Genomic DNA, 26,986 nt, shown 5'->3' with positions numbered 1-26,986 from the left:
TACACTCCTGGGGAAACTGAGGCCTGGATTGAGGAAAGGCCTTGCTGCAGTGAGTTTGTGGTAGAGAAGAGACTACCTCCTGGTCCTTGGATTGTGAGGACTGGCATGAAGGGAGGTTCTGAGTCAGCTCCCTGCACAGAACAAGCGCCTGATCGAGGTCCCCGAGTAATGGTGGTGGCTGCCCAATGACCTGCATGGAGTTCACCCCCACTAGCTGCCCCTTCTTGGTGGTCTTAGAGGTTGGCCTCCTTGGGACCTGGGGACTAGACACTAGTGTGTCCCCGAGGACCCTGGGAAACCCCTTCACGTGGGACCAGTGCTTCTCAAACTTTTCTGTGGCCAAGCCACTGGGGGATCATCTTCCAGAGTAGATTCTGATTCAGTAAGCCCAGAGAGGGGCCCAGGGTGCTGTGTTTTAAACTTTTTAATGGGGCCCAGTGATGCTGATGCAGCTACCCTCGAGTGGCTATCCAGTGGTTCTCAAACTCATTGCACATTGCAGTCACCTCAGAAGTTTGGACACATACTGATATCTGGCTCCACCCCAGAGATTCCAGTTTAACCGGGATGGGGTGTGTCTTGGTTGTCTGGGGTTTTCAAAACTCCCCAGATGATTCTACTAGACAGCAAGGTTTGAGAACCACCAGTCTGGGTCACTGCACATTATTCTTGCACCGAGGGCAGCTCCACTCTGGGAGAGCCATACAACTTAAAGAGAATGGCATGAGGAGCTCAGAGGCTGCATCCCACTCCTGGGCAGGAGAGAGGATAGGAGAGGGCTCAGGTAGTGAGCTGGAGGCCAGCATGGGGGGAGGGATACGAGAGAGCCTGCGGAGCCCTTCCCAGCAGAGAAGCAGCCAGGAGAGGTGAACCAGCTGCACAGCTCCTCGGAGCCCCGTCTTTGGCTTCATTCTTAACCCTGACTCTGATAGAGAAATAACTCCCTTTCTTCCCCCCCCCTCCAGCCTCGCCTGCCTCTGTACCTGTATCCCCACACTAGTCCCCAGCCACCCAGGATCCGTGTAATTTATGTGTGTGTTGCCCCCTCCCGCAGACTGTGGGCCCTCGGTGGGCAGGGACCGTGTCTGATTCATGTCTGCCTCCCCAGGCCCCGGGCCCTGCATGCTGGGGGTAGGAAAGGTGTGCGGAATTGAGTGTACTGCTTGGGGCGCGCTGGTGCCTGGGACCTCTGTGCTACCGAGTTCCCAGTGCACGGCAAAGCCTGTGCATCGTGGTGGTAATTGTGAAGGTAAATCTTGTCTGGTGTCCTCGCAAACACTTGGTGAGGCGTTCCATAAATATGTCAGCAGCAGCATTAAAATTTGATGGCAGGCGGCTCAGGTCGGGACTAGCACTGTGACTTCCCAGCAAGGTATGACACCATCACCTCCTTCTCATTAGTCAGCGGCAGGATGCTCAGGCTTCTGTACTGAGTTGGGCCTGGTCAGGGGGAGGCGATTTCTTCAGAGGAGGACCGCTGGCTGCTCTGAGGGACAGGCCAAGGTCGAGGCCATGGAAAAGTACGTCAGCTTTGAATTGGCATCCAAAGACATTGGGCTGAGAGTCAGAGTTCCTGAAGGCTCTGGGAATGTGCCCAGTGGCTAGAGGGCACCCAAACTGGAGGAGGCTGGAGCCACTTGGAGTCTGGGAGCTACTAAGAAGGGCTTTACAGTCCAACCTGGTGGAAATAGCCGATTTGCCCCCCAAAAGGCCTTGTAGGATACTTTTTTTTTTAAGATTTTATTTATTTATTCATGAGAGACACAGAAAGAGAGAGAGAGAGAGAGAGACAAGCAGAGGGAGAAGCAGGCTCCATGCAGGGAGCCCGACGTGGGACTCGATCCCGGGTCTCTAGGATCAGGCCCTAGACCGAAGGCGGCACTAAACCACTAAGCCACCTGGGCTGCCCTCGTAGGATGCTTTAAAGGGGCATGGCATCAGAATCATCATTTAAGCAAGCAAAGGGTCATTTGGACAGGAGTCTGGGAGGGAAAAGTATTTAGTGGCGCAAAGAATGGAACCCAGTCTTGTCTACTTTCCACCCCAGCACTGTCCACTTGGGGTAACCGAGGTTAGGTGAACTTGAAAGAGACATGTTCAAGGTCACACGGTGGTAGAGACAGAATGAGGTCACTGGCCTCTTAGATTAAGGCTTTCCCTATAATCAAGTGTTTGGGGCACTTAATGAAATACGAGGAAACTACCTAGGAATACAATTTTCATTAAAAAAACAAGCCAAGTGCATCCACTTTTTTCAACAATCACACAGAGCACATGCTTTGTGCCAAGGACTGACTCATGCATCAGGGAGCCCCTCACATTCTGATTCACAAAGGACTTCGAAATGCATCAATATCCTTTAGTCGTGTGAGTGTTGTAATACCACGTTGCAGATGAGGAGGTCAGGTGCAGTGAGGTAAAGTGACTTCTCCAAGGCCACTCAGCTACATGGCTGAGGGGCTTAAATGGGGACTGCTGGCCGCAACCCCCTGCTCTCTCCATCCCCTCAGTTATCAGCACAGAGTGGCAGCCACAGCTGTTGCCAGTGCCTACACAGAGAATCAGGCCCACTGTTTTACAGTTACTTCCAAAAATTATGATGTGGTTCTGAACGGTTAAAGAGTTTCTGGGTTTATTGGGTGGTGTGCCATGGTAGCAGCTGCCTCATGAGGCCTCTGTGGCCCGTCCCAGGCCAGGAAACACGGCGTCCTGCTAAACTGGCCTCCTGTTTGGGAACATCCAGAGACTGACCTCGTCCCCAGGCTCCCTTCCCTGGAGATGGAAGCAGCACACTTTGACTCTTGAATGCAGCCAGGGCTGGCAGGAGGTGCATAGGGACAGGTTTCGGTAACCCACTAAATGACGTGGAGGCCCACATCTCAGCCAAGAAGCCCTCCTGGATACCCCAACCAGGATACATTTTACCTTCCTCTCTGCTTCTAAACCTGCCTCACCCTTTTCTAGTACCTGAATTTCTAGTTCTGGGCCTAAGAACCCCTTAGATGCAAGGAGTTCCTGGAGAACTAGAGTCTGAGACCCTCTCCCTGAGTGGCGTAGGACCTAGCACAAAGCTCTGAATGGAGTAGGGCCGTTGTGACTGCTGAATCGAATAGATTTCCCAAAATCCTGGTGAGTTTATTAGACATCTGTCACAGATGTGTGAGCTGGATTCCTTTGAGAATACAGTTCAATGTTATTCCAGAGGAACTGTGTGGAATCAGGAGCCTAGCAGGTTAGGTCATGGAACGGGGGCTTCCAGCAAGGTCACTCAGAGAGACCTTCAGGTGTCCAGACTGAGTACCTTCTGATGGCCAGGTGGGTGGTAAGGAAAAAACCCTTCCCGGTTATCCCTCCCAGCTGCAGCCCCAAGCAATGCAATTTGGTTTTGCTCTTTTTCTGAGTGTAGCAATCAGTGTTTTGCTCTTGCCTTACAAAAACACAAAACCAAAACTGCAACGATGAAACCTCTCTTCAATTCTTGCAGTGAAGCCAGGCTTGGTGCTGTCCCTGTGTGTCAGAGAGGCCTGGTAAGGGCCAGCCCCTTCGGGAAGCACCCATGCAGTGTTCCTCTCCCTGTGTGGGACCCGCACCCTCACCCCTGCAACAAACGTGGCCCACTTCCCTTTTCAGTGTGTCTTGCCGCCTTTGTCTCTCTCTGTTTCATGCTCCTGCCAAAGATTAAGAACTAGAGTTTTATTACTGCTTTTCTAGCATGTTCTCATGACCTGTTTGGATCTGACACTGACAGGGGCTGGCCAAGGACCACGCAAGACCCCCTCAACTAGCATTTCTGCTGTGGGCGGGCCCTGAGCTGGGGACAGTGGAGGTCCTCGCCCGGATCTGTCACTCACACGTGGTGATGAGTCTTGGCTCCCGCCCTCAAGGAGGAACCAGACAGACTCCCCAGTGGAGGAATGGAGATGAGGGTCACATCTATCCTAAGTCTGAGCATCAAGTGCTCCGGGCTGTGGGGCTGAGGCCTCAGGGGAAAGTGGGGCATTGCTCTCAGCTAGGACGATCAATCCAGAAAGCAATATTTGAGCTGGGTCTTGACAAGCTGGGAGACTGGACATGAGGAGCAAGAGGGAGGTGGCCCTTCAGATGAAGGGCACAGCATGTGGAGATGGAGATGAGCCCCCTGGAACCTGCAGGGAATGGCACTTGGCTTTTGGGGCCGGGAGGTGGGGGACAGTGGGAGGTGTGACTCAGAAGCTCACTGGGACCAGACCCCGCAGGTCCTTGAATGGCGCAACGGGGCTTCTGGCCCCTGCCTCGAAGGCTTGTTTCTGTTTCTCACAATGATGCTGTGTGGGGGCACTCCCGGGTGAGGCTCACCAGAGACTCACGAAGGAACTCCGTTGCCCCACACGCATACACACAGATCAGGTATGTCTTGCACCCTGGTGAGGCTGCAAGAGCCATTTGCACATTGCGCATTGTCTTGTCCATTGTTTGCTTAGATGAGCGCATTGGGACAGAATTTTGGAATAATACCACAGCAAGAGAGCAGATTAAAATTGCATCAGAACCACTCAAAACATACCATAGCAGAGCCAAGGGCCTCCAGCTGAAATGTCCACAGGGGCCAGACATGTACAGAAAAAGATGAGAAATCAGACTTGGGGGACACGACAATAGTTATAAATTGCTTGTGGCTGATGACATACTTGTCCCTTTAAAACACTGGGTTGACCATCAATATATTTTGATTGGCCCCATGTGGCTCAAAAGCCCCAGTTCTTGCCTCTGATGACGGCCAGCTGGTGGGGTCTAGCATGTGCCCCATAGCCCACAGTGGAGGTACTGTGATGCGAAAGTGGAGTTGTTTCCCTTGAGGTCCCTGGAGGGTCCTTGCATTCAGGTTCTGGTGGTTGTAGACGGCAGGAATTGGGCTCAAGGCACAGCAGGCTCCTGGCACAGAGGACCAGGTTGAGGCCCACAACGGTCACCCACCCGCCTCGTGGCCGGCCAGCAGCAGAGCCTGGTCTCACGGGGGCCCACCCGGCACCGCTGCCCGATTGCGAAGCCCTAGTTCTCTTGAGAAACAGAAATGAGACACATTCTGCATTCGCTCCCTCACTCTTGCCCTCTCTCTCGGTTTTTCTCTTCTCTGTTTTTCTGAAGGCCTTCGTGGCTGGCTTGAGCTGGTGGGAGAAGAGGTTTTTCCCAGAAATGGATCGATGCTCTATGTGCCAGGCTGTCTGGGCTGACACGGCTGACCTTTACTGAGTTTGCTCAGGTTTTCCTTTCCCTGTTGGGAGCCCGCGGAGGTCTTGCTCTGCAGAGAGGGAGGTTGGGAAGCATTGGTCTTCAAGGGGGCCTGTCTGGGTGTGGGTGCAGGGAGGGTAGGAGAAGGAAGAGTGTTGGTGCCGGAAGACTTTTGAGGCCACTTGTTGGAATCTCGGCCATACACATTTCCTGTACAGATGAGAAAACTGAGTCTTGGTGGGGGGAAGGAGTTTGAAGTCACTCAAGAGGTTTTGACTGAGCCCCAGGATCTGGTGTGCATGCACACACCTACTCACCCACGCACGTGCACACACACATGCACATCTGCGTATACACATATGTATCCACGTATATGTGTATGCATGTGTGTTATACATGTCATACCTAAAATAGGAATATAATATATATACAATTGCATATAACATACACACATTTGAAGGTTTGTGCCTGCGTGGCATGTTCTAGTTGGCACGGCGATGCAGAGCGCCCGCTGATGCCCGAGTCGTGGCATAGCATGCAGATCTACAGGACCACGGGGAGGAGCTGGAGAAATCTCATGGTCCTTTCCAAATCTTTCCTTCCTCCTCCTCCTCTGTAAAGCTTTTCTCTTAAAGCCCAGCTTCAATCCTTCAGAAATAGAACTTGGCTGCGAAGTCACTTTGAAAGACTTTCCGTATGTTAATTACAGCCGGCCAAGGTCTCGAGCAGAGGTGGGAGCCCACCATCTGCAGATGGGGTCGGCCCCCGGCGAGCTCTGCAAATCCCCATCATCTGGCAGGTGTCGTTTTGGGTTAATTAAGAGCTACACTGAGCCGGTTTACCTGTCACTTCTGAGAATTTTAGGAAACTTCGACTTTCTTGCCATCTCTGAGCTTTTAGCAAAGGAGAAAGAAAACATCTCTGATTCTGACAATTTTCCTGGCCCTGGAATCTCCAGGAAAGCTGCCTTAAAATAAAGCTGCCTAAATTTTTTTAAATGGATTTTAATCAGTCCTTTCTACTTACCCCATTAATCTTTACCACTAGTTCTTTTATATTTGGAAGGCAGTGCTGTTCTGTGGAAACCCATCATTTACCTAAATTTCTTTAGCCTCTGCTTTCATTCTGAGTCTTCGAGGAAAGAACATACATCCTTCAGCTTTATTCTGTTTAGTGGCTTTGGAAGGACTTTCGATTTGCGTGTCAGGGGCCTCTTTCAGCAGTCAGGGGACAGAGCGTCTGGGGTGGAAGCAGGAAAGACTGAGTTTTCCCTACCATCAGTGATGAGAAGGCACCAGGTCCTCCCCACACAGGGGTTTGTAAAGATCTGTAACTGTTAAGTCATGTGATCTTCCCAAGCTTCAGAAATAGAGATTTTCCTTCCTTCCATTTTACAGACAAGGAAACTGAGGCTCAAGAGGTAAATCCATGTGCCCAAGGCCACCCAGCCTCTGAATGGTAGGGTCTAGCCTGGACCATGGGCCTGTCTGACTCCAAAGGTAGAGAGCTCTGGGCAGAAATGTAGGGCAGAGCACACCTGCTGGTGTGGTCCTGGGTACGAGCCTGAGAGAGGGCCAGCCCTCTGTTCTTGGACCTGTTGACAGCTGGTGGGGTGGGGGTGGGGGATCTGGCTCCTCGGCCCAGAGCCCCATTATGTACCATCTGCCTGGTCCCACCCCCTTGCTTTTGCTCATGCAGTCGGCCCTCTGGCCCCACCGCTCCTTTACCAGGGCAGAGTGCCGACAGCAGCCAGCCAGTATCTTCTGGCATCTTGAGATCAAGTAAGTTGGACTCGAATCCTTATCCCCTGCCTCATGGAAAAGTCCTATGTCTTTCCCAGGATTTCTGCCCCATTTCCAGGGGAGGCTCCCATTCACACACTCTGGCTCAGGTTCCCTGACATCACCAAATTCTTGGGCTCTGTGATCTCTCTTGCTCTTGGACCACATCCGATCACCTCAGCCTCACGGGCTACCCAGACAAGCACTCAGCCACCACCTTTGATTTGCATGTAAGGAGAAAACACCAACCTGGTCGTGAAAGGCATTCGGATGGGTGACAGGCTTTACTGGATGTACCTGAGGTGGTAGTTGGGGGAAGGGATAGTTACAGCCCCCGATACGGACAACTTAGAATGGGAATCTAGACACCCACTTAAATGTCCCTCACCCCCTACTCTCTAGACACACACACACACACACACACACACACACACACACACACACACATGGTAGGACATGCACAGGGCTTTTTTAATGCACTGCACTTGGGTCTCTAAATCCTGGATGGCTTTCTTTTGCATATCCAAGAACTCAGTGAAAGCTGTAAAAGTCCTTCTAGGGCCTTCCTCCTCCCTCTCTTCTCTGCTACCTTAGCGTCCTGGGTGTGTGGAGAGGGGAGAGTTCTCTTCTTCTGGTAAGATTACCTTGTTTCCCCAATCCCATGATGTAGGCCCATATTCAAGATGAAGCGACTCTGCCCAGAGACGTTCATTTACCCAAGGCCACACAGCCAGTAAGCAGAAGGCTGAGTGCAGAGCCTACCCTTGCCCACCCTTCCTCATCTGTGGACACACCTTCCCTGATCCCTCTTTGCTTTCGGCTCCCATGGCATCTTGGGGGCAGGGGGCAACCTGCAGTGCTGACTCCAAGTCTGGTCTCACTCCAATCCTGGCTTCCCCCTTGGAACTGCTCCTTCCCAGGAGGCTGGGGATGGAGAAGATCATGACATGTTTTGCTGCTGAGAGTTCCTAGGGGCTTATATGTGACCAAGTCCAGACAGCCCAGGAGCTGTCTCTAAGGAGGGCCCAGGTGCTGTGTGCTTCCCAGATGGAGGTCTCACTGTCCACTGAGTGACAGACACCTGGGCATGAGCTGGCACCCCAATCTACCTCACAGAAACTTTTCTATTAATGGATAAAGGGTTCCCAGTTGAAGCAGTTGGTATTTTCTGAGAGATGCCAAAAGCCTGGATTGGGTGGTGGAAAGACGCAAGGGGCCCATGCTGTCCTTTGTGCTGGGTGGGGGTAAGAGAAGGTGTTTTTTTTTAAATTATTTATTTATTCATGAGAGACACACACACACACAGAGGCAGAGACACAGGCAGAGGGAGAAGCAGGCTCCATGCACCGGGAGCCCGATGTGGGACTCGATCCCAGTCTCCAGGATCACGCCCTGGGCTGAAGGCGGCACTAAACTGCTGAGCCACCCGGGCTGCCCAAGAGAAGGTGTTTATTTTTTAGTTCATTTTTGTAGGAGAGTGAATTGACACACATGTTACATTAGTTGCAGGTTCTACAAGTTTATACATTGCAGTTCTGCTTACCACAAGTGTAGCTGCCATCTGGGAAGGTGTTCATTGTGTGATCTTTGTCTCAGGCAGGCTAGCTGTACTTCTGGGGGTCCTAACAATGAGCCTGAGCCGGGGACTTCATTTTCCGCCCTGGAGAGCATCGTTCTGTGCCTGCGGTTGTTGTGGCCATGCTGTCTCCCAGGCTTTTGTTCCATCTGCTTGGACTATGGCAGCAGGCACCTGGCTGGTTTTCCCTGACCACAGGCTCACCCTCTCCAGCCTGCCCTCCAGATTCTGCTGCTCCCTAGTCTTCCCTGGGTCCCAGCTCTACTGGAAGAAAAGCATAATGTTCTGGCCCCACGCAGTTCTGGCTTGCCTCTGCTGGGCCTCATGATGACCTGGCCATGCAGGGCGTCACGCTCTGACCAGTCCCACCCCGACCTTTCTTGTGCCTGTCTCCCTCTGCATATCAAAATCCTGTCTCTGCTGGCTCACATGCTCTTCCGCACTCCAGAAAGTACCACCCAGTGCTTTCTCCAGACCTTCTCTTGGTTGGACAGGGTTCATTTTTCTAAGCTGCTGTTGTAAGGTTTGAAGGAAAGAAGGTGAATGTCCTTTGGATGTCATAATGTGGTGACTTTAAGCAGAAGAGATGAAATAGGTTATTGGAGCCTCCAGACCCAGAGAAGCCAGCAGCAGGTGGGATCCACTGAGCCCCCAAGGACAGGGCCTCCTTCCCTGCTAAAAGGATCATGGCCCCTGAGAAGTGAAATTCAAGCTCAGCTGACAAGAATGGCCTTTAAAAAAAATAAAGAGACAGGCCAAAGATGGGAAGGCAGTGTCACATAGGCAGAGAGTCTGGGACCAGAGGGCAGGAGGCCAACCTCAGAGTCCCCCCACCTTCCTGGGCCTCCATTTCCTCACACAGAAGACGCAGACAGTTGCACCCACCTGTGTGCTTCATAGGGTTGTCAGGAGGGTTAAATGAGATTCTGGATGCCGGGGAGGCCTTGGTGACCAGTATCAGGTCATTGTCATCATGGCCGACATTTGCTAGCATTCACTGTGTACCAGGCACTCTGTGTATCACCCATTCAGTCTTTACAATGACCACGTGCAGTGGCATCTATTAATTGCTCCTACTTTACTGCGGAGGATACTGAGGCATGGAGAGGCTGAATGATCTGAAGGTCACAGAGTTCAGAAGAGGCAGACTCAGGATTTAAATCCCAGCAGTCTGGCTCCAGAGATTTTGTTCCCAGTCTCTGTGCCGAACTGACTGGAGACCACCGGGTTGAGTGGCAGCATGTGGGCTTGATCCTAGGCAGTCTGCTGCTTCCCAGCCACAAGGGCAGGCGAAGCCAGGTCTATAAGGCAGGCAGCTTCCTTGGTATTTGAGGACCTGGCCTCCCCACATCCCCTGGGGTGAGGGCTCCCTACACTAGTTTTCTGTGTGGTCCATCAGATCATCCGAGAACATTCCAGAGTGTCCAGCAGGTGGCCGGATCACCCCCATGGGTCAGCCTCATGCCCCAAGATGGTGAAGCTCCTCTTCTCCGAATTCTCACTCTCCCAGGGCTTCTCATGGGACAGGGCTTGCTGAGGATGGCCACGAAGCCCCCCACTCAGCACACCAGGCAGGGGGGTCTCCAGGGGTTCACATCATCCATCGAGGAGCAGAGTGTTGTTGTGAGTGGAACCCAGCAGTGGATCAGATAAACTGGTTGGCATGCAGCCGGTGCTCAATGCACCCCTGGCTCTCAGTACTAATAGCAGAAGTAGTGGAAGCCACCATCTGTGTCCCTGGTTGATTGTGGGGTGCCTGCTCATTCATTCATTCAACAAATAGCGTTCAGGGCCAGCGAGATGCCAGGCCCTATACTAGACACTGGGAGGGAGACGTGACTTTGACAGACAAAACTCCCTGCTCCCCATTGTACTGGAGGAGGCAAAATTAATAAGAACAGCACAACAAAAACAAGATATGTTGGGTTGTCATCAGTTCTATGGAAAAAAAAATATAGCAGGAAAGAGGGGTGGGGTGGAGTTTCCATTTTACATTTGGTGGTCTGGAGATGAAATTGGAGCAAAGCCTAGAAGGATGTGAGGGAGAGAGCCATGCAAACAGCTGTGCAAGAGCAGTATGTACCAGGTAGAGGCAGGTGAGCTACCGGCGATTTGTGGAATGCCGACTATCCACTGTGGACACAGCATTACCCGGGGACTGTGGGGGGTGGCACAGAGGTGCACAGAGGAACCACACCCAGACCTGCAGGGCAGACACTCCCATGTCACAGGAGACCCCCCATGTAGGTGCTGTGTGATGCTGCGGGAAACTGGGTGCACCTGAAGTGGGGGCTTCCCAGAGAAAGAGATGTTAGCCAATTTGGGGACTGGGTGGTGGTGGTGGAGGCTGAAGGGTGGGTAACACACAGTTAACTCCAGCTGAATGGACCCAAGGCTAGCACTTCCAGGGGCTGGAGATCAAGGAGGCTTCCCGGAAGAGGTGGCCTTGGAGCTGAGCCTGGCAGATGAGCATGATGCTGCTAGATGGAGAAGCTGAGACAGCTTTTGCCAGCAGAGCCCTGGGCCCAGGCACAATGCTGTCAGGAAGTGCCTCTGATGGGGCAGCCCAGAGCCCTGAGGGGAGGGCGGCTGTCCCCTCTGATCCCCCACCCTGCCTCCTAGGAGGAGGAGGAGGCTCTGATGGATATGTGGAGGCTGGGCTGCTACGGCCCGGCCCGGCACTGTCACCATGCTCTCCCTCCCTACGCCGGAACCTGACACCCTGACCACTGAGGCATAAAAAACAGAGAATTGGAAGGCTCAGCCTGTCAGGCTGGGAGTGGCCCCCAGAGAGGCCTGAGGAGGAGCACGTGTGTGTGTCTGTGTGTGTGAGTGTGCACACGCTCTGCCAGTGGCTGCCTGGAGGAATGGGGAGGAGGCCAGCCCTTCGGCTTCCTTCATTGTTCCTGCCCTACCTGGTGGGTTTCCAGAGACCCTGCATCTGGGCCTGGACGAAATGGGGGAGAGCAGTGCTTCAGGTCCTGACTTCTGGTTGGTCCTTCTGGAGGCGCCTGCCCTTTGGCCCTTCAGCAAGCATCCTGGAGAATGCATGGAAGCATGTCTGGGCTGAGGGTGGTCTCGTGGGGCTGTATAACTCCTGTCACCACGGCCAGGGAGGGGCCCACATGCTCCGGAACCAGTGGCTTAAAAAGCCACTCAACAGCCAGCCACCAACGCAGCCGGTGCCAGGCATTGAGTCAGGCCCAAACGGTGCCCTCTGGGGATCCCAGCCACTCAGAGGAGGCAGGCAGGGCCCTTCCTGCTACAGAGCCCAGGCAGCAAGGTTTGAGGGCAGGAATTTTCCTTTCCTATGACTGGCTGGTGGTAAACAGGCTCTCCTGAGGCTGAAGAAAGAGCACAGGGCAGTGCCAGATGCAAGAATCACTGCCCCAGGAGCAGCTGGGCAAGAGTGAGCCATTCCCAAGTCCTACTATGTCCCCCTTCCCCGATGCTGTGCCCACCCTGGCACAGCTTGTGGTTTCTGCTTCAGCAACCCCAGCAGTGACAGCTGCCCCTTTCCCAATGCCTAGAAGGCCCTGACCCACTCCCTCTGCTGTGCTCCCCAGCCCTTTGGCTCATCCCTTCAGCTCAGCAAAGTGCCATCTGCTTTCTCCTGGCATGGGGCCTGAGCCTCTGTCTCATCCTCCCCATTAGGCCAGGGCCCCGGGAGCAGACACCTCTGGATTCACAACACAGAGGGCCAGACTAGAGCAGAGGTCACCTTTGGCTTCTCAGTCCACAGCCACGTGGGAAACATGTGGGCAGTGGAATTCAAACCACACTGGGGTGCTGGAGTGCCTCCGTCAGGGCTGAGAGCCAGGCAGTCTGGAGCTTTGAACTTGGGTCAAGGTCATTTTGTGAGAGACCCTGGGCATCAGTTTTCTCACCTGTAAAATGGTCCAGTAACCCCAGGGAACACCTGGCATGTAGTAGTTTTGTGGTATATATGTTAGAGGCTGGTATTCACTCCCACCGTTAAGAAAAATGTTGCAGGGGGAAATACAATGCCAGTGTTAGCCGTCCACTGGATAAGGACGTGGACCAGACTTGCCCTCATTGGTTATGAAAAGTGCCTGCAGTTCATGTAAGAGGCAAATGCCATTGGCATATTCCAAACCTGACCTGACATTTGGTTCCTGTTTCTCTCCCCGCCCACCACATGCAGGGAGTGAGTTCTCCGGGAGCCCCTACAGCCACCCTCAGTATCCCTCGTACAACGACTCCTGGAGGTTCCCCAACCCGGGGCTGCTTGGTGAGTACTGGTGGAGGCCCTGTGGGGCTCCTGGGCCATCAGCTGCCCCAGTAGAATCCCTCTTTGGGCCGGGTCCTGTGACAGCCTGAGGTCTGGGCCCTGAGTGGGGGTGGGTAGCTTGCCTCATATATTTGCCATCTGAGAGTTGTGATGGGAGCTTCGGACAGTAAACACCACTCCAGCCCTGCTCATGCCCTCCTCCCTTCCCCAGAGGTTTTGGTGGATAAGGCAAAACGGCAGAGAAGGAAAACAGAGAAAAAGAGGCATTGAAGGGATGGTAAGAATGTAGAAAATGTGCTTGCCTGAGAGTAACATATTTCTTAAGGATCATTGAATATTCCAGGGAGAAATCCCTGAGAGGCAGTAAGGAGGCCAACCTGAATTGATTGGTAGTGGTTACCTGTCTTGATCAGAACTCAGAGGCTTAGTGATTGATTAGTGATGTCTGCCATGGACATCAACAGAGCCAGCTCCTTTTGGAAATTGATTGCAAGCGGCTAAAGGCCTTCCAAGTCAAGCCATTCCAAGCTCAGCTGGCACCCAACCTCTCCCCAGGCCTCAGGCTGGCAGATGATCCATTGCTGGGGCCAGCCTGATCTGTGTACATCATCAAAGATATTTGGGCCACTCTGAAGACCAAGTAGGGCTAACTCAGTCCTCAAAAGGCCAAGGAGAGCCTTTTGTTGTGTTGAAATGAACTTACATGAAACCAGCTGGTGAGCAATAATGGGAGCTGAAGGTTCTAGAGCATGAAGCAGGGGCCCAGGCTCACAGATGTCACTTACCACCTGGGGGCAGAGCTAGCCAATGAGCCTGCAGTCAGCAACATGGATCCTGCCCCAGCAGTCAGCTGAGGAATTCTTACACAGGTCAGGACAAGTCTCAGAGACCACCCAGGTTTGTCCAGCTTAACTAGGGCAGCCTAAGTATTATAATAATAATAATAATAATAATAATAATAATAATAATAATAATAATAATATATTAATTCCTAGATCCTGAATTACTTTAGGACTGGGAAACAGACCTCATCAGAAAAGCAAGAACCTGGTCCCTTCAGACTCAAGTTGCCAGGTCATGGGTCTGTGAAGGAGGCCATGTGGTCACCACTGTGATTAGGTGACTAGGGCAGACATGTGACATAGACACCACCCCTTCCTGGCTAGACTCTTCCATGCACTTGGACCTTGGGCTGCCTCAAGCTGCCCAGAGCACTTTGATGTGTCATGTAAGACTAGTGGGTGCAGTAAAGAACAATGCCAGGTAGTACTCCAGGTCCCTATGCCTGCAGATTTCATTTTATAGAAGACTAGAATATTACTATTTATGGGGCTGGTCTGGAGGGGCTGATCTGTGGACTGATGTCTCAGACTTCTTTTTTGGTTTGGGTAAAAATTCTAAGTATTGAACCATGTCTCTCCACTTACCTAATGCTTTTCCTTAAATAACCCCCCTGAGAGGCCTGGGTCTCTGAGTTGGCCCAGCTGTCATTCTTGGGAGGCAACGGTTAACCATGGTCTCCCTGAACCAGCATCTTTCAGAGAGGTAGGGGCAGAGGGATGGGTCTGGAACCCAAGCAGATGGCAAGGGAAGGTGGAAAATGGTGGCATTTGAGGCCTTTACTGCTCACACTGGAGTGAAGGCCAGCTCACATCCCCAGGTGTGAGGCATGGGCTGTGTGCCTCGTAGGAGAAAGATGTGGACTCTGTCTCAGGGAGCCTCCACGCTGGAGGTGAGGGAGTCTCGGGTGAGGGTGTCTGTGCCGGGAGGTGCTCAGTGCCTTGAGAGGGGCTAGAGCCAACATAGAGAAGAGGAGAAAGTCCCCAAACCCTGTCCATCTAAATGACTACCTGCTAATTGTGTGGATACTAGGCAAAACTTGTCATGTGGGTCACCTTATTTTTTATCATTTCAACAGCCCAAGAGAGCACATGCTATTATCTATATTATACAGATGAAAACAGTGAGACTCGGAAAGGACATTAACTTACCTGAGGTCACACAGCAGGAGATTGCAGAATGAGGACTCAAACTCAGATTACCCTAATCCCAGAGCCTATATTCATAACCAGTATACGATGTGGTACTCTTCTCCCTGGCCAACTAAGTCTGAATAGTACTACAGCCAGGAAAAGAGGCTTCATCCCTCTGTAAGAAGCCTAGAGGATCCTGAATACTCAGACCGTGTATGTAATGAGAACAGCTCTGATCAATTTTTGAAAGCCAGATTATTGTATTTATCTGTCAGACTTGCAGTTGCAAACAACAGAATCCACTCTGGCTGGTTTAAGCAGAAAACCAATTTATTAAGGGATATTGCAGGCTTCCAGCATCTCCTGGAGGACCAAAGAGACAGGTGTGAGACACACAGCTGGGAACAACACCCAGCCACACCACCAGGGCTGCTCTAGGCCTCCTGCTGTTGCCAGTTGGCTCTATGCTCTATGCTGCTGCTCCAGCGAGGGTGCGTGAGAGCTCTCCGCTGCCACCACCCAGAGCTGGATGCCTCTGCCATCCACTCAGCAGATGGAGGCTCTCAGCCCACCCACTTCCTCATGTTGCTTTCTTCACAAAGTCATATGCAAGAGACTCTAATTGGCAGAGCCCAGGTGACACACCTGTGCCCTAACTGCAGGCGGAGCTGGGAGAATTAATTCGTTCAAAGAGGCAGGCCTCATACACAGAAAATCTTGCAAACACAGGAAAAGTTTAAACCATGTTGGGCAGTTACAAACATGAGAAGTGGCCCCTGCACTTCCCAGGTCTGTAACCTGGGGAATCATAGTCAGGTCATCCACCAATCTGGGCCTCAGTTGCCTCAGGTGTGAAATGAGGATAATTGCCACTGGCAGCTTCGTTCAAGCAGGAGCTGAATATGATGCTCTCTTGAGGCCCACAGTCCCGAATAAGCAGTGATCCCACTTTCCTGAAGATGAGTGAGCTGCCAGGCTCACTCTACCATAGTCTTGCAAATAAGTTCCAGGTCCATTCACGTCTACCAGACTGCCCTTTATCCAGAGCATTTTCGGGGCTTTAGCTGAAAGAATCCCACTGAACCAGAGATGTAGACTGATTATTTCTGGGGAAGGTACCAGGGGTGTGGAGACCCGCTGTGAGACTGCTTGGTGCTCCCGCTAGATCAGTCGGAGCTTTGGAAACAGGTGAGACCCTCCATGCACGGAGCCCCTCCATGTGCTCCCGCCCCCACACGCATACTGCCCACACCTCGGCCAGCCTAGTCGAAGCCCCCTTCACAGCAACACCACCAACGCGAGGATGGGAAGCACTTCTAGGGAAGCTGCACACTGACTTCTCGGGAGGACTCCCCTCCCGGCCGTGCCTCCTGTGCTGGGGCTGCCTGCAGGTTACCCACAGGCCCAGCCAGGCCGGGAGGGCGCAGAGGCAGGGGGTGGGGAAGAAAGCAGTGGCCACTCAGGATTAGAATGGGTATGCCTGTGGGTTAGGCAGTGAGCAGGAGCCTGGAATGACTGTGTCAGAAAGCAAATTGACAACACTGTGAATTAGAGAGGGAAAATGACAGAAGAAATGGACAGGTTTATTCTAGATGGAGGTCGAATGGGCATCAGAAAGAGCACTTTGTAAGGCGATGTCTTCATTTCTCATGGTAAATGCATTTTTGACTTTGCAGGACGGGCTGGCAAGAGATTAGGCTTTGGAAAGGGAGTGAGTCAGAGCTGGGGGTGAGAAGTGGCCAGTGGGGAACTCAGAGGGCTGAGCCAGGAGCTGCCAAGGAGCCTCACTTCCATTTGCGGCCCCTTGAGGCCCCTTTGTGAGGGCAGCCCCTGTGGTTTTCCCACTCCTGTGCCATGCCAGGCCTGCAGGGATGTCCCCACTGAAGACACACACACACACAAACACACGTGCACGCACACACATTCTCTCCTGGTCTCATCTGAGGGCAGGATGCAGGGCTGGCACTGCAGATTCTCTGTGGGTGACTGTCCTAATGCTGTCCCCATCCAGGGGAGAGAGTGGAGGAGGCTGGCTGACAGGTGTCTCTGAGTCAGGGCTCTAACTTGGAAGGTGACAGAGGCGGTAGCAGAAAAAGCCATCACTGTGAACACCTAGGCATGGAATTGGTGTCTTCTGGAATAGCACGGCAAGACATTTCCTGCTCCTCCTCTGTTGTCATTGTTGCCTGAGCCATCCTGCCTTCTCGGGAGAAAACAAAGGGAGGAAGTAGTATGTCTGTTCATTGGGACTGGGTTTCGAGGGCCGGTGGCACATGCTAAAGTGCCTCCCCTGTCCTGCCCTCTTGAATACATACCAGCTATATCATCTTGGGGAAGCTACGTACCTCAGCTTCCTCATCTGCTACATGGGGACAATACTAGTTCCTGCCTGATGGAATTGTTTTAGAAGTTGAAAGAATGATTGGCTATAAGTGGCTTAGAAAAATATCTACTTCCAAAGTACTTTCACATCTTTATCTCATGGTGCCCTCTCAATAGCCCCATTGTGACCCCCTTTTATAGATGAGAAAACTGAGACTCAAGGGATCACTCAACCAAGAGTGATAGAGTCCAGGCCTTGGCGCTCAGTTATGGTATCCGGGAGAATCACCAGGATTGGTCTGAATTTGGCTGGGACTTCAGAATAAACCTGAGTCTGTTCCCCTGGGAAATTAAGCAGCTCACTATTCCCACCTCAAGAGATGCATAGTCTCCATTGCTACCAAGACCCCTATACTGTCCCCTTGGGTAGACAGGGCCCTGCAGCATTGGGTAGACAGGCTGTGAACTGCACTGTGGTGGGAAGAGTCCTGAATGCAGGCCAGGCTCTGGCGCTCAGAGGCCCCGTGGCTTTGGGCACATGGTTTTGGTCTGTTGAGCCTAGTTTCCTCACCTGTAAGATGAGGCAGTGGTGGCCTCGCATCTCTAACCTGCATGATTCTGAGAACCCACTGGTCTCCCAGCACCGCCCCCAGACCCTTTTACTACTGGGGAGGAGTTTGGGCCCAGTGTAGGCCTCCTGGAGGCCTCATCCAAAGCAGGTAGTCCCAGGATGAAGCCTTGAGACAGTGGGAGGAACCCAGTTTGGCCCTCACACTGGCTCTGTCTGGAGGTCACAGGCAGCAGGGCTGCACTTCACCCTTCTCCCAGGGACTCACGTACCTCAGGCGCCCCATGTCTCTATCTTCCTGCCCTCCAAACCCAGCCCAACCCCCATCCTCCAGAAAACCTGACTCTTTCTCAGAGCTCTCATCCCCCTGCTGACTGGACATTGGTCTGTGATGTTTGTGCATCATTGCCCCTTGCGGTCTCCAGTAGAGCCAGCAAATAAATGAGTGAGTGGGCAGAGGGCTCTGCTACTGTGTGTTTACTCAGCGCTGTTCATTTACTCATCAAACCTGGCTGTGGGCACCTGGCATGTGCCCGGCTGCAGACTGGGGCCTGAGGACCTATGGCAAGAAGAGCAGAGCCCAGCCCCTGCCCTTGTGGGGCTCTCTGTCCATAGAAGGGGGAAGAAGCAGTAAAAGAGGTGATTGGAGCAAGGGTCCAGGCCACAAAGGAGCATGTGCTCAGGGCAGGGGGCTTCAGGCAGCAGAGCGCAGAAGAAGGCACAGAGGCAGGACAGCAGGATGAAGTGGCCTACCTCACCTGCCCAGGAGGTGCAAAGGAGACAACACATGTGAAAGGCATAGCAGTGTGGGGCAAAAGAAATGTTTATCCAGAGGTAGTTGCTATTAGCACTAGGGTGCATTTGAGACACCTGCAGAGTTTGATTTCACTGGAATGTGGGATGCGAGTCGTATGGGGTAGGAGGCGATGGTTGTGGGAGGTACGTCCAGGGAGGTCAGCAGAGCTAGGTCACAAAGTATCCACAGGGTGGACTAAGAAGTGATGGCTTTTCATCCTCAAGTTGGCAAACTTGTTCTGTCAAGGGCTAGATAGTAAATATTTTAGGTTTGCAGGCCATGTGGCCTCAGTTGCAGTATTCAGCTCTGCTATAGTAGCATAAAAGCATCCACAGACAACACAGAAACACACAGGCAAGGCTGAGTTCCAGTGAAACATTATTTACTAAAATAGGCAGCAGGGAGGATTTGACCTGAAGGCCCCAGTCCGCCCACCCCAGCTCTGGGTGGTGAGGGGGCCTGGAAATCTTGTTGGCAGGAAGCAACCCTGATTAGGTTTGCAACTGGGGGCACAGACTGGGGCAGAAATCTTGGTGGCCTGGGAGGAAGGGGAGAGGGTGGGGGCCACCAGTGGAAAGGGGACCCCAGGTATGGGATTATGGGCACAGGGTCACCCCGGAACCTCTGTGTCCTCTTCTGTCTCTCCCAGGCTCCCCGTACTATTACAGTGCCGCAGCCCGAGGAGCTGCCCCGCCAGCAGCCGCCACTGCCTACGACCGGCACTGACCCTCGGAGCCAGGCGGGCGCCAAGCACTTATCACACATATCACTGAGGGCGGTAGCCTCTCGGCCCCTCCGAAGATGGCCAGAGGGGCCCAGCGAGACCATCCTCCAGCAATCCCCACTCGCCTGAAACTCCCTCCCAACCTTTTCTTGCCAAGGACTCTGGGGCTCTATGGTAAGGCTGTTAGACTTCTAGACACGCGTGTGTTTCTAAGAGTCAATCAGCGAGCTGCTCCCAACAGCAACTGGGTCTCTGCAAAGCAACGGACTATTCTGCAGACAACTGTAGCCCCAGCCTAGCCTGCCAGTCCCCAGCTGTCTGACCATCCACCTGTCTTCCTGCCCCAGGCCTGGGAAGGAGAGCTTGCTTTTGTCACTTCAACAGCACCCATGTAAATACCTTCTTGCTTTTTTGTGGGCCTGAGGGTCCAACTGAGGCAGACCGCCTCCCCATTATGCATCCAGTACTCCCGATATGTCACAGGACATCTTAGACCTGTGTGCAGAGCATTCCCTCTGTCCTCTGTCCTGGCTGCCCCCCACAGGTGGGCTTGTAGTTGTCCTTGAGACTAAGGATGCCCACCTCAGGGCCCAGCCTCCTGCTCATTGCTACTTCTTCAACGTCTGGACTAGGAGTCTTGTTGGACTGGTTATGCTTCACGCTTCCCCCCTGAGACCCTTCCTCAGGAGAAACACACTGGAGAGTTGCCCTGGCTTCCTGACTCCCATTTTTCCTGGGCCCAGTGCAGTGTGAGCAGCTCTTCTTCCATAGCAAAGGACTCAGAGAACAAAGAACTGTCTGGGAGATTCCTCAGCTACTTTTCTAAAGTAAGATGCTGTCCAAGGTGCTGACCGCATTGTGGACTCAGTGCTGCGGCTGGGCAGGACCCAGAAGACCATAGTCCAAGGCGAGGACTCCCAAGCCCCTGGAACCACTGAACTGAACTGGGATGTGTTTCTGAGGTGTTCCCAGGCTCATATCACATTGGACACCCACCATGGACATTTCTTCCACCCTCCAGGATGCTAGAGAGTGGATTCTGGGCAAGCCTGTCCCTGCCATGTAGACAATAATTCACAAAAAGGAAGTTCTTGCACCAAGGACCACAAACCCCTACAGCAGTCAGCCAGAACTTCCTGATCAGCCTCTCCCAATTCCTGTGGAGCCCAGTGTGCAGTTGGGACTAGAGGTGCTGGGGTGGGAGCAGATGCCTAACTGCACAGTGGGTATATACCTATTGATGCAGGGGGTTGTGATGGTCAGCACCATGGCCAAGGGCCCCTGGAGCCTGGAGTGGGAGCTTGGAGAACTCACTGTAGGCTGGAGTGGTCAGAAAAAACTACCTGGGAGAATGTGGGGGACAGAGGAAGGCCTTCTGGGAGAGTGAGGAACTGGTGTGTGAACTAGGAGTGATTTTGAAATAGGGGTTCCAGGAGCCACTATCTCTTTGCCTGGGACCTCAATTCCTTCAATAATCTCTCTTGCCAGCTCCAAGCAGCCAGGTGGAGGTCTGTCCAAATCTGGGCTGAATTACAGTGATGACAATGGACTTTGCCATCTCATGTGACAGGATACCCAATGTCTACATGTCACCAAGTTGGCAAAGAGCTGGGGCAGAGCAGAGCCTGCACTTGAGGCTATTGGCCCTGAGAGGTCTTATCCTGGCCACACCATTTCCTTGCTGTAGGACCTCAGACAAGACCCTCACCTCTCTGAGTCTCCGCTGCTTTGGTACAGCAGGGTCACCTGCAGGGCCATCCTATAGTTCTCTCCTCAGCTTCCTCTTTCCCCAGATGCTGGGGCTGTGACTGGGTCATCTGGGGCAAGTCCTCTACTTATAAGCAAGCGTAAGAGTTGGGCATCTGAGTCCTGCTAATATTTGGACCAAATGGGAAATAAGAACACCCAAAGAGATGAGAATCAGCCTTGAGGAAGATCTAGCCCAGCTCCCCTCAGGGGAAACTGAGGCCCAGTTTGGGGAAGCCCAGTATGATGCAGGGAAATAGAACAGATATCCTCTGGCCACTATCAAGTGTTTTCTCCCCAACTTCCTACAAGGTGGTGGAAGAGAAGAGGAAACAAGCTTACCAAGGTGGAGGCCACAGGCAGTGACTGGCAGAGGTAGGGCTGGGATTCAACCCCCCAACCCCTGGCACAAGGTGATCATCCTTCCATCCCTGGGGAGGGAAGTTGACAGTGAGGGCAGTGGGAGATCGTTCTGGGCCCACTGCCACAGATAGAGTGTTCTGGGCTGTTAGAACTGCCAAGAAAGCCCAGGCACCCAGGGCAGAGGTGGAGCCAGTGGGCTCACCATAGGCACACCCACCTCCTTGGAACCTGCTGGGCAAAGAAGAGAGGCAGCTGGGGGCAGAGCCCACCTTCAGGAACAGGATGAACCAGCTCCAGCCTCCACCTGCCAGGCAAGGTAGGAGAAGGAATGTCATCTGGCCTCTCCTTTCCTCCTTCCCGCCCTCCTTCCCTTCCACAGGAAATGGTTGGCTCAGGAGTCTGAAGCACAGGCTCTTGGCCTCTTGCACCCACATCTTTGGTCCTCATCCCTCCTTGTGGTCTCAGGATATTGGGAGGTCAGCCTTTCCTGAACCAACTGCCTAAAGCACACACTGTCCTTCCTCATCAAAGCCCAGCCGGCTCCATTCTGTTCCTTCTCTTGCCCTGTGATGAGGTCCCCCCATACCTCTCCTCTCTCCCCCGAGGCTCTGCTGGTCTTCAGATTGCATTTGTATTTATTAGACAACCACTTGATTCCTGGGCTGCCAGGAAGAAGCACAAGAGCACATGGATGTACACGCATGTTCTCACACATGTACCTGCTCTCTCCAGCTCAGGGTACACACACTGCCCAGTGGAATGCCTGGGAGCTTGGAGAGAAAGGTTCCAAAGGACACAAGCCGTTGAGTAAATGCCAGAGAATTCTGAATGGAAAACACAAGGCCAGAGCTTTCACGAACATTGTGGCTGGAGGCCTGGGGCACTCCTCCATGGGCTTTCAGCCCTATGTTCCAGCTCTGACTTTTGGAAAGGACCTTGTGGATTTTATGAAAAAGCTTCATATCATTAGTCTAGCTCCAGCCTTGAAAAATCTGATGACATATCAAATCCAATCTCCCTTTTCCAAGGCGCCTTAGGTAGGGTTAGCCCTTTCATAACTCACATTTGTATGGTGCTTTGCAATCCTTGACCATTCCCTGGGGCAAAGACCACAATGCCTATTCTACAGATGGTAAAACTGAGATTTGGGGTTTGCATGGCAAGAGAGAGGTAAAGTGAATTCTCAGATCTCTGGGCCCCATTCTCTCTCCACAGAATTGTGCTCTTGTCATGAGAGCATGTGGCTTAGACAAACGCTTCAATCCCCTAGAAACCCCCTAGACCCACAAGGAGGAAAAAAAGAACAGGGACCCAGAGGCTGCCCTGACCAAATAGCCTGGGGCTTGGTGGCATTGCCAGTCTACCTTGATTCTCATTAACACCAAACCTGCAAAGTCTTTGCCCAGATGCATTCATATCAGTGCCTCTGAGGTTTTATCCACACTTCTTCCCTGCTGGGTCCTGAGCCTCCAAGGGGATCAGACCACACCATTAGCCCTGGCAGAGCCTAGACACGGGCCCGCCTCCAACTCCCAGGGTCTAAGATTCCAGGGTTATGAGATGTCCCCTCACTGGGGTTCAGACATCAGCCCTGTTTGTGACAACACGTAGGAGTCCCCCAGCAGGGCCCTCAGAGCAGCCACAGGCCTGGGAAACACAGATCGCAATCTCAAGGGCCCTGAACTGCTGCTTCCCAGGTTCAGACGGAGTAATCTTGTCGCTCAGGCCGGGCCAGAGGCAACCAGAGGGCTTGCCCCAACCAACAGCATTCAAATGTGAAAGCTTTTAAAATGCTCTTCCAGCCAAAAACCTACATTTGTGGGCCAGATTTGACCCACCAACCACTAGCACATAACTCCCAACTTTTGTCCAGTGCTCCCTTTCTCCTTCACGTCCTTGCTCTTCATTGAAGATCTGGGGGAGATGGGAACCCAGAGAGGGATGGGCTTCAGGTTTTAGGCAGTCACTGTCAGGGACAAGCATCCCCAGTCCTTACCCCCTCCCTCCTCACCCCGGGCTCTTGCAGACCATTTGGGCTTTGAAGTGGATGGGATAGAACAGTTTGGGGGTGGTGGGGGTGGAGGGACTATTGGCTTCGAGAGGAGGTCAGTGCCTTGCCGCTGGGGTCTTTCATATGTGTGGGAAAGTGCCCCAGATGTGGCCACAGGGCACTGAAGGTTGAAATCCCTTTATGAGAAGTCGTATCCCAGAGCAATTGCCCTGCCTTTGGCAGCCTCTGGCACCAGCTACCCCTCTTCTGGATGACATTTCAGCTAGAATTTAGCTCCAAGCCATGGGGAGCAAATCTCAAAAATAAACCAAGCACTCCTGACAAATACCTAGAAACAAGATATGTCTGAGACACAGCTGCCCGGAGGGTAGAGACAAATCCAGGCCCCTGGAGAAGCCAGGCCCAGGCTGAAGTGGGTGGATCCCTCAGCACTCTGGGCAACACCAGCTCCCGGGTGGCCCCAGCTAAGAAGCTGGCTTTGCAACCATGGCCTTGTCACCCATCTAGGGGCCTGCCTCTGATGGTTTCCAGGCACGCACGTCAGTGCTCCCGGAGAATTTATTCCTTTAGTTCTTTTGGCCTCGGAGAGGTCCAAGGCAAGTGCATTTCTTAAAAGGTAACAAAACATTATCGGAAAGTTGGACAGTCAGGCCATGACTCCTAGCCGGCAGTCTGCCCCACCTCCCAGCAGCCCCTTCAGCCCCTGGCCCTCTGACGACCCCTTACCTCAGGATTCCCTCTTGCATATTCATGGCGGAGCCACAGTGTTGATCCAAACTTCCCCAATGTCAGCTCGTGGCTGCGCCTCCAGAGTGGCGGCCAGGTCCCCAGGGGCTGCTGCGGAGGGCTGGAAGTGAGTCCCTGGCCTGCTTCTCGACGTGGGCGGCTTGCCAGGAGCAGCCAGGCACCAGACTTTCTTTCATTCGCTGTGATTTCTCGACACTGGGGTTCCGTTCCCGGACCCCCCCACCCACCACCCACCCCAGGATCCAAGGAGACCTCAGGATCTTGTCCCTGCCGATCTAAGCTGCAGTGCATGTATTTCCAGGGGTCCATTTAGTCCATGGCTGAGTTGGGGGTAAATGTAACCACCACGCAGTAAGTCTAGATAGTCTCCTTCCAACATCTTAGACCCCAAAGCAGCACAAGGAGAAAACGCAGCTGTTTATCTATTTATGGAGGAAATCTTAATGAATTCTAAAATGGAGTTGGTCTCAGGTAGCATACTTGGCCTGTGAGTGGGACAAGGCGGGCAGGAATCCCACCTGATTTCAGCTCTAGACAGCTCTGAGCATAGCTGGGGAAGGGAGCATGTGAAACAGCAGGGGGCGGGGCAGATCGGAGTTAGTGCCCCCTTGCCTGATCTAAGGCCTGCCTGGAGGAGGTCAAGCTGAGCACCCGCCCCAAGCTCGGGCCCACCCAGTCCTGCAACTATGGCCACCAGGCCACCCTCATCCCCAAAATCACCACGCATAAGGCCACGTCCCTCATCATCTCTAAAGGCACCATTAAGAACAAGTGATTTTGGATGATGGATTTTTGATTTACAAACGGTGCATTTCCCTTGGAGTGGAACAGAAAGGAAACCACTTAATGGCTCCCTTATTTTCAAGCATGAATACATTTTAATGAAACTATTTTATTGTATTTGAGGAAATGGAGAGTTGAACATTCCAACCAATCGATAGCCAATTAATTGCTATAAAGCTAAAAATAAATAAGTCTTGAGTCTTTTTGAAATGCCCCTGCAGAACTCCGAGCCTCCGGATCAGGCCTTGCCCTCCATATGTGCGCCTGTGTGTACATGCATTCCCACATGCGCACCCCTGCACCTCAGACATACTTGAAACTCAGAGATCGTGCTGAGTCTCCTCATGCCAATTCTTGCCTGCTCTCCTCGCCTCTGGTCAGAGATGGTGAGCAGACCTGGCAGCAGCCCATGATGGGGCTCAGGAAGAGGCAGGGCCATCCCTTGGCCCGGCACCACCAGCTCAGTGTGGGGGATACTGGGCAGTGAGGGCCCCCTCGTTGGCCCCCACTGCTGAGCCTCCAAGTCTGGGCCGAGGGTGGAAATTTGACCTGGGTTTTGCCCTGACTCTTGCTGGAAGATGCTGTCCTGGTTCTTCACCCTCTAGTGGCCTTTGGACATTGAGTATTTATAGAAATAAATGCAGATTACATTGCAAGTGGAACTCTTTGCCAGGAAGACACATGGATTTAGCTTCTCATTCTTTGAGACATTTGACTTTGTCTTAGGGACTGACCTTCCAGCATCAAAGAAATACATATCTACTGTATCCGCCAAAGTTTGTGATGCCTGCATAGACGCTTACTTGTAAAAAAAAAAAAAAAAAAAAAAAGTACAAAAAAATGACAAAAAAAACCACAATTGAATTGCCTTTGAAAGTGGGAGATGATCTGTCTCCAACAGATTGAAAAAAAAATGCTTCTTAAAAATGTGTATGTTTTGTATTCTTTTTTTCTAGTAGAAAATAACTGACTTGAAATATTGGTGGTTTTTTTTCTTAGTGACGTGTGTTGCTTTTGTGTGTAATAATATTTGAATGTAATTACAGCAGTGCCAATTTGCCAAAGATGTCGGACATATTTTTCTTTTGTTGGGAGGAGGGCAGGGGCCGGGGGTGGGATCGGGAGAAAACAGGGGTGGGATTTTGGTTGAATTTTTACCTTTTTTTCTCGTCAAACCTGAAATTTGTGGTTTTATTCTAAGTTAAATGGTTGACTGCAACACTTTTATTTTAGATTAGTTGGAGAAACTTGCAATAAGATTGGCGTAGTTTTAATATCTGTGTGTCTTTTCATGAGTGACTGTTACTTGTGAAGAATTGATTTTATGTAACCTTTATGTGAGATAATTATTTGTAAATATTTGCCATAATTTTATTGGTTCCTAAAATAAAAGTAATTTTTTAAGTTCAGAAAAAGAACTTGATTTCATTTGTTTTTACAACTTCATAGATGATTTTTGACAACTTTGGCAAAGCCACATGGGGCATGGGGAATTTCATTGGCTCTGCTGATGGCGCTGGGTCCATGCAACTACAGCAGCGCGGTGTGGTATTGGACCATGGCCTGGGCAGAGCAGGAGGGGAGCCTGCTGGGCACCCTGGCAGCCTACTGGGCAGGGTGGAGCCCCACCCTGGATTGGACACCCAGCTGTGATAATAGTTGGAGAACCTTGGTGGGGACTGTGACTCAACTTCATTAGCTCCAAAATGGTCAGTAACATCCATCTCATTTACTCATTCAACAAACAGTGTTTGAGCATCTACTCTGTCCCCAGCCCTGGGGACACACAGCAGTGAACAGAGCTAACAAGGACCCCAGGGACATGAAACCCACAATCTAGTAGGTTCTTGGGAGGGTAACATTAACATGCTTTGGATGTGTGCTCAGTAATGTTGTATGTGTGCACACATGCTCTTAACCCGGGTCTTAAAACTGCCTGAAATAAAAAATGTCTGGGTATTACCCATACACCTGTAACATGCAGACAGCTTAGGAGCCCATCATACCAGGAGACCTTGTCTTGGCCTCCAAAGCCAGCCTCCGAGCCCAAGAATCCATGATCCTTCTGTGGAAGGCGCCCTGTCTCTACACCTTCAGAGCAAAGCATTTTGACTGCATGGGAGCCCAGGAGCGGCT

General features: G+C 52.2%; 1 protein-coding gene across 4 annotated transcripts in view; it reads left to right on the top strand.

Annotated features, from left to right (window-relative positions):
- The window catches only part of PAX5 (paired box 5), a 195,319-nt gene extending 169,083 nt beyond the window's left edge, over nucleotides 1-26,236 (top strand). For all 4 annotated transcript variants that reach the window (XM_077912552.1, XM_077912554.1, XM_077912553.1 and 1 more), the window contains 2 exons: nucleotides 12,731-12,817; nucleotides 19,126-26,236. In XM_077912552.1, the coding sequence (XP_077768678.1) occupies nucleotides 12,731-12,817; nucleotides 19,126-19,202 (164 nt within the window). In that variant the 3' untranslated portion in view covers nucleotides 19,203-26,236. The remainder of the gene's footprint in view (nucleotides 1-12,730; nucleotides 12,818-19,125) is intronic.
- The last annotated feature ends 750 nt before the right edge of the window (nucleotides 26,237-26,986 follow it).

The sequence above is a fragment of the Canis aureus genome, chromosome 10 (assembly GCF_053574225.1).
Source record: "Canis aureus isolate CA01 chromosome 10, VMU_Caureus_v.1.0, whole genome shotgun sequence".
Lineage (NCBI taxonomy): Eukaryota > Metazoa > Chordata > Mammalia > Carnivora > Canidae > Canis > Canis aureus.
This window is presented reverse-complemented; position numbering and strand designations above follow the sequence as displayed.